The following is a 6,769-nucleotide window of genomic DNA, read 5'->3' on the forward strand; positions in this document are numbered from 1 at the left end:
TTGTGTCTGTTTTGATTGATATTTTGATTCATTTAACTGTGCGACATGCACAGCAACACTGCGTTTGGACTTCCGTTTGTTTTGTCTTTCTGTCTCATGGGAACATGCAACATTTAATCTCTCCAACAACACTTCATCTGAAATTGTGGGGTCAGACAGGAATGGCTGGAGGTCACTCTGAACACGGTCATTCTGTAAGCCAGTCAACACGGTATGGAGGAACATGTTTTGAACTAAAGCCGGGTCATATTTTAAGCCAGACTCATCTTCTTGTGAAGCGAACAGAATTTTCTGTCTCAGATCAAGAACACGAATGAGAAAGCTTTGTGGTGTTTCTTTAGCACGCTGGGCCTCTGCAGTGAGCTGTTTGTATAGTTCTGTTGCATTTTTCTCTTGATAGTAAGAGCGGAGAATTCTTCTTAATGTTGGAAGTGTGAGGTCTGCTTTGCCTTCAAGATAACTACGTAACTGAAGTCCAGGTGTGATCGCTCGAATGACTGAATCAATAATATCTTGCTCAAGGTAGCTTTTATTTAACCCACTCTCTATTTGACGCGCAAGACTTGAAAATGACAATCTGTCCTTCTGACCTGGCTCACCAATGAGGCCTGAAATTTTAAAGTCTTTGCGCCACAGTGCTGGTGGGATTTGTCCCTGTAATGCAGATGTAGAATCACCACGTGCATTGTCAGTCGTTATCTGTCTTCTTGTCATGCTCTGTGACACAGCAGGGCTTATATACATGGCAGACAATGATTCAGATGCATTGCCAAGTTGTCTCAATTGTCTTTGAGCTAAACTTTCTCCTCTTTCAGGTGGTCTTAACTCTGTTCTCAGCTCAGTTCCATTTATATCAGTCATCATCAAATCACTTAATTTCTCATTGATGCTGAGAAGCTCGGCCATGCCTCCATCCTCCAGCTCTTCTAATTCTTTTCTTAAGAGATGATTACTGAGGAGGTTTACTAAAGACAGGCGATTTGTGTTTTCAGTGTCCTCTGCAGAGATTTTTAAGAATTGGCAGAGTTCAATGAGCTTTCCTCGTGTTAGTGCACATAGCCGTTCACCTATTTCTTCGTGAAGGCTCTGAAGTGAATCCATCTTTATCTGCAGTGGCTGACAGTATGATGAAAGTGGATGTTTACCTCACTGACTTGACTTTTGCTGCCTCTAGTAGTCACTGTACCTCAGGCTTATGCACAGTTCAATCAGTTTTGCAGTACCACTTCACTCAGCTGCTTCACACTGCTGCTTGTAGGTAAGTATGAATGTTACAGGGTGGGGCTCTGCTGATCAAGAAGATGAACCACCCTATAAACATCCCAGCGGTGCCTCCAAAATTTGTAGTACTCTCTTAATAATAAATGAGAGAGACAGAGACAAGAGTTAGTGGTTGCCCAAGCGGTCCTCTTTGTTGTCTGAGGATGCGCTGCAGTTGTCACGGTAACTCTACTCTCTCTCAACTGCCACCAGGAATTCGGAAAATGCAGCTGGACTGTCCAGTGCAAACTCATTATAACACATTAAAGTAATTTTAATTTAACTTATATACACATGTAAATAGAAATAGACATACCTAAATACATAACAAAATATATACAAATAATTTAATATTGTTATGACACAAACTCCATGCAGCAGGGTGGTCACATATATATATATATATATATATATATATATATATAGTTTTATTATAAACTACAGTTGTATTACAATAGTAATATATTTCAGTCTCTGAGGTAATAAAGCCCTATAAAATATTTTTAAAAGATGTAAAATACAATATTGCAGTAAATTTTACAAGAAAATACTATTTCAGTCTTTGTACTTTACATTTCACATTTAATTCAATGTAACACTTGCTGATTCTTTGTAATTATTTGCACAATTTACTAGCAATTTCTGAGTAAAAATTGTTTGTATAAAAACATTATTATTATTTTTTTTAAATAGCTTTATGAGTAAAAGGATGATTATTTTCATTATTATTATATGGAAATATAATGCATTTGTCTTCTGAATGTGATGTGATAGCATTTCTATCACAACTGAAAGAGATTTGAGTCGACTTTTAAGTTCAAGTCGATGCAAGAATTTAATTTGGTCACTGAAAAGGGGTTGCAGCTCTTGATTTTGCTCTGGAAATGCACCACATTCATGAGTTTAACTTTAAAATGCACTAATGGTCCACAGTGTCACCAAATCCTGTGGAAACACTGAACGTACAAAACCATCATTCAGAGCACTTTATCAAACACATACTGAAACTCTGAGCTCTTGAAATACAGTGTGGATATAATGAGTCTGAGATCTGTGTGAATGTGTCTCTCCTCAGTCGTGGTCAGTTCATCTCCGCGTCAGTATCACCTTGTGAATCAGAACAAGAGCTGGACTGAAGCTCAGAGTTACTGCAGAGAAACACACAGATCTGGTCACTATCAATAACATACAAGAACAGAATGACATAAAACAGCTCTTAAACAGTAGCTCTGACCGTGTCTGGATTGGGCTGAGGAGCACAGACAGATGGATTTGGACTCTGAGTGACCCTACCTTCTACAGAAGACGAGATTTACAGTATGAGAAATGGGATAAAACGACAGCAAAACAACAGCCAGAAGGAGATGGAGACTGTGTTTACATGGATTGTGGGAGTGGACAGAATTGTGCAAAAGCACAGAAAGGACATTGGCATGATGCAGACTGTCATTACACAATGTATTTCATCTGCTATAATGGTGAGTTCAGCTGTAAGTGATCACAACACACAGAAGTGTGATTAAAAACAATACTGAATATTTCATGTCCAAAAATAAAACAGTTTTGAACAATGAACCACAATTGTGTTTGTGGATTTGTCTTTTTTAAATTTTTTTTTTTCCTCCAGTCCAGTATTTTTCTCCAGTATTTATTTATCTTAATCAATATCAGACAAAATGTTTTTCTATTTTAAAGAAAGTACAGGATTTGTCCGTGAACAGAACAAAAAGAACTGGACTGAAGCTCAGAAATACTGCAGAGAGAAACACACAGATCTGGCCAGTGTGAGGAATGAGGGAGAGAATGATCAGATTGAGAAGATGCTAATAGGTAATCAAGTCTGGATTGGTCTGCACAGACTCTGGGTTTGGTCAGATAACAGCTCCGCCACATTCACACACTGGAAACAAGATGAACTCAATATCAAAGCCGACAGAGACAGCATCTGCACATCAACTGGTGTCAGTAATGAAGGACGATGGACAGACGAATACTGTAGAGAATCACATCCCTTTGTGTGTTATGATGGTGAGTAGATCAATCATCTGAGCTGCTGTACAGTATGTGTACATGTGCAACTACAGAAACTCATTACAGACGTTCAATGACTGTACTATAACTTTAACCCAACACTACTCACGTGTCTTCCTGACTGGTTAATTCACTCAAAAATGAAAATTATGTCATCATTTACTCAACTCAAGTCATTTCAAACCCGTAAGGCTTTAGTTCATCATTAAACACATGAATATATATTTTAATAAAAAACCTGAGAGGTTTCTGACCCTCCATTTAAAGTCCAGGCAACCAAAATTTAGAAGACCTGAAAAGGTCATGAAGGTGTCAAAAACTGAATCCATATGAAGAGAAATGGTCACTTTAAATACTGGGGGAAAAAAAATAAAAAATGTGTAGAATAAAATTTCACTCCCAAATTGTAAAACATTGAATTACTGTAAATGTAATATTTACAGCAATAAAATGGTTCTCTGTTGTAAAATGTACTCCAACATAAAAAAAAAAAAAAAAAATGTATTTATTTATATATTTATTTATTCAACAACAGATTTAATTTACAAACTCATATGGTAAACACAGAAACTCACGCGTCATGTTGTGCACAAGAACCAATGAGGTTTATTCTCGCGTGACCCACACACTCTATGTACTGAACTCTATGTTTGTGTGTCAGTCATTGTTTAGATGTAAATAGAAGCTTAAATTAAATCTGGCTTAGATTGCATGATTCATATGGATTGATTTTATGATGCCTTTATGACCTTTTCTGATCTTCTAGGTAGGAATGCATGATATTGGATTTTTGCAGATATTTTTCAACTCATTTTGGCTGATAGCCGATGCCGATACAGAAATATTTCCTTTTGCTTGAAAAAGTCTCTCCTGTGTGGAAATTATAAACAAATTATTTTCAATTTTGGTTAGTTTTTAACAAAAACTTATTTGTTAGAATTAAATAAACAATAATGAAGTTCTTTTATAATGACAGTACATCGAAAGCTTTGAAAATAATTATAAATCAACTATATATCAATTGTTGAATTATTATATTTTTTTTCAGAAGGATGCAGTGGTAACCTTAACATATTATTTTAAGATTTAACATTTGTAGATGGTCTAAGGCAAAATAGTTTTAAAAACTCTTTTTAGCGCTCATAAAATAAAAATAAAAATAAAAATAAAAATTACACATTAATGAATAAATCTGTATATATAAAATTATTTAATTTACAAGTGTCATGTTTGTGATTTTAGCATGTGTGACTATAGCTTCTTATATATTTAAATCAAAACATACTCATGATTTTATGACAATGATACTGCTTCATTTATTCAGAAACGCAAGTTTCTTAGTCATATTTTTTTTCTTTTATTTTGTTACAAGTAGGCCGACAGCGCCCCCTATGTAAATAAAACACCTTACCAGACGGGCATTAGGACCCGGAGAAGGCTGCCGATCCAAAACAGTGAATCTTATCATCATTCAGGCAAAAGTTCAGAATAACCACACTGCTGACGTGACCTAATCGCTAGCACACGCTGAGCACACGCAAGTTAATCCTCTTATCAGCAAGACATATGAGCATAATTTTTCATATCGGGCCGATGCCGATATTTATATTTTAAGCCATTATCGGCCGATTCCAATATCAGTCCGATAATATTGTGCATCCCAGTTTACCTGGACTTTCAAAACTCTCACCTTTCATTTAAAAAAATCTTAATTCGCGTTTCAGAGATGAACCAAAGTCTTATGGGTTTGAAACGACGTGATGGTGAGTAAACGATAACAGAATTTTTATTTACTGTATACAATTATAAAAATAAAAAAAACAACAAAACTTTTTTCATTAATATGTAAAAATAAAAAATCTGTTCAAAATACTGATAGAAAGTATAGTATCTCAGTACTAAAATAGCCACGGTTCCTGTGTTTAAAGGCTCCATGTGTTATATCTTGATTTTCTTGTTGATCTGTTTGTTTGCAGACAAACTGGTTCTGATCCGAGAGAATAAGACGTGGCCTGAAGCTCTGAGATACTGCAGAGAAAGGGACATGGACCTGGTGTCGGTGGATTCAGAGCAGATGCAGCGATGGGTGAAGATCTTGTTCATGAAAGCAAACGCCTCCTCTGCTCATGTGTGGCTGGGTCTGCGTCACTCCCGCATACTGGAACTCTGGTTCTGGGTCAGCGGTCACACCATGTGCTACGATCAGTGGGCTTCTGATTACGACAAAGAACTGGACGACTGCGATACGACGGTCAGATCTGGAGCCATTCGAACCTGCGATAATCGCTGGATCAGCCGCCCTGAAACTGAAGAAAACAACTTCATCTGCATCAAGTGATTGCTGGAGAGTAACTGATTACATGTAATCCAGATTACAAATATTCAGTACTTGTAATTGGATTACACTCCATTTTAAAATAATTAGAGGACCGTTACTTTATTATCGATTACATATTCACACAATGCCAGTAAATTATTCATTTAATTATGAAGTAATAAAAAAGCACTCAGAATACATGATTTAAAATGTGAAATCTAATAGATTGTTTCTAAATGAAAGTTTTGTCATGTAATTTGTAACCAGCAATAGACTAAAACTGTAAGTAATTACCCTGTGAGTAGTAAATAGGGCATGGCTTGTGACAAAAATGATTTATGGCTTTTTTGACCTTTGTGACCTTTCCCCCTCCCCCACATAGCGACCACCCACATAGCGACCCCCCACGTCGTGTTGACCCCTTGACCCCTTTAATGCGTTCCAGATGTGAGGAAATCGGAGAAGCGTGAAATTCCTACATCATCCGGGGATGAGATATGTTGTTTGTACAAGTGTAAAACCATAAATGAGCTGTCAAGGATTGTTTTGAAGATTTTACGGTGGGGGTTTCCCCATCTGTGGACCACGTGGTGGTTGCATTCCGAGGCCTGGTGTGTTATGGACTCGTTCTCTCTCTATGGGAGATGTATGTAAAAGGATGAACAGATTAAATTTTAACAGGTCAGTTTTAAGACAGACATATATTCTGATGACTGTATAAAATGTAATTAAATAACACTCCTAATAATGAATTGGGAATGAATTAAAACCCTCTTACATTTTTCCAAGAGAAAAATATTTCCTCCTCTCGCAAGGAACCCCATTCTTCAAATGAGAGGTTTACGAAAAAATTGTGTTTAGTTTAACTTGGAAAAGTCCTCTCTCTCTCTCTCTCTCTCTCACTCTCCGTCTCTCACACGCACGTGTGCGCATTCAATCGTCCGAGTCTTATTTTCTTCTATTAAATGAAAATAAATAAATAAATTATGCAATTACACGCAATATAAAACATTTACACTAGTTTTAGGTAACAAAACATTTTGTAATGAGGAACGGGCGACGTCGAAATAAGAAAAGGAAAACAATATATATATTTTAACAGGCCAACGATAAGGGCCATTGTGGACCCGACACGCCCAGACATGACAAATTTCTGTGTTT

General features: G+C 36.6%; 1 protein-coding gene across 3 annotated transcripts in view; it reads left to right on the forward strand.

Moving 5' to 3' along the window:
* LOC131531676 (secretory phospholipase A2 receptor-like) overlaps positions 1 to 6,535 on the forward strand; it is a 19,821-nt gene extending 13,286 nt beyond the window's left edge. For all 3 annotated transcript variants that reach the window (XM_058762624.1, XM_058762622.1, XM_058762623.1), the window contains 3 exons: positions 2,336 to 2,738; positions 2,956 to 3,288; positions 5,268 to 6,535. In XM_058762624.1, coding sequence (XP_058618607.1) covers positions 2,642 to 2,738; positions 2,956 to 3,288; positions 5,268 to 5,629 — 792 coding nt within the window. In that variant the 5' untranslated portion in view covers positions 2,336 to 2,641 and the 3' untranslated portion in view covers positions 5,630 to 6,535. The remainder of the gene's footprint in view (positions 1 to 2,335; positions 2,739 to 2,955; positions 3,289 to 5,267) is intronic.
* The last annotated feature ends 234 nt before the right edge of the window (positions 6,536 to 6,769 follow it).

The sequence above is a fragment of the Onychostoma macrolepis genome, chromosome 23, assembly GCF_012432095.1.
Source record: "Onychostoma macrolepis isolate SWU-2019 chromosome 23, ASM1243209v1, whole genome shotgun sequence".
Lineage (NCBI taxonomy): Eukaryota > Metazoa > Chordata > Actinopteri > Cypriniformes > Cyprinidae > Onychostoma > Onychostoma macrolepis.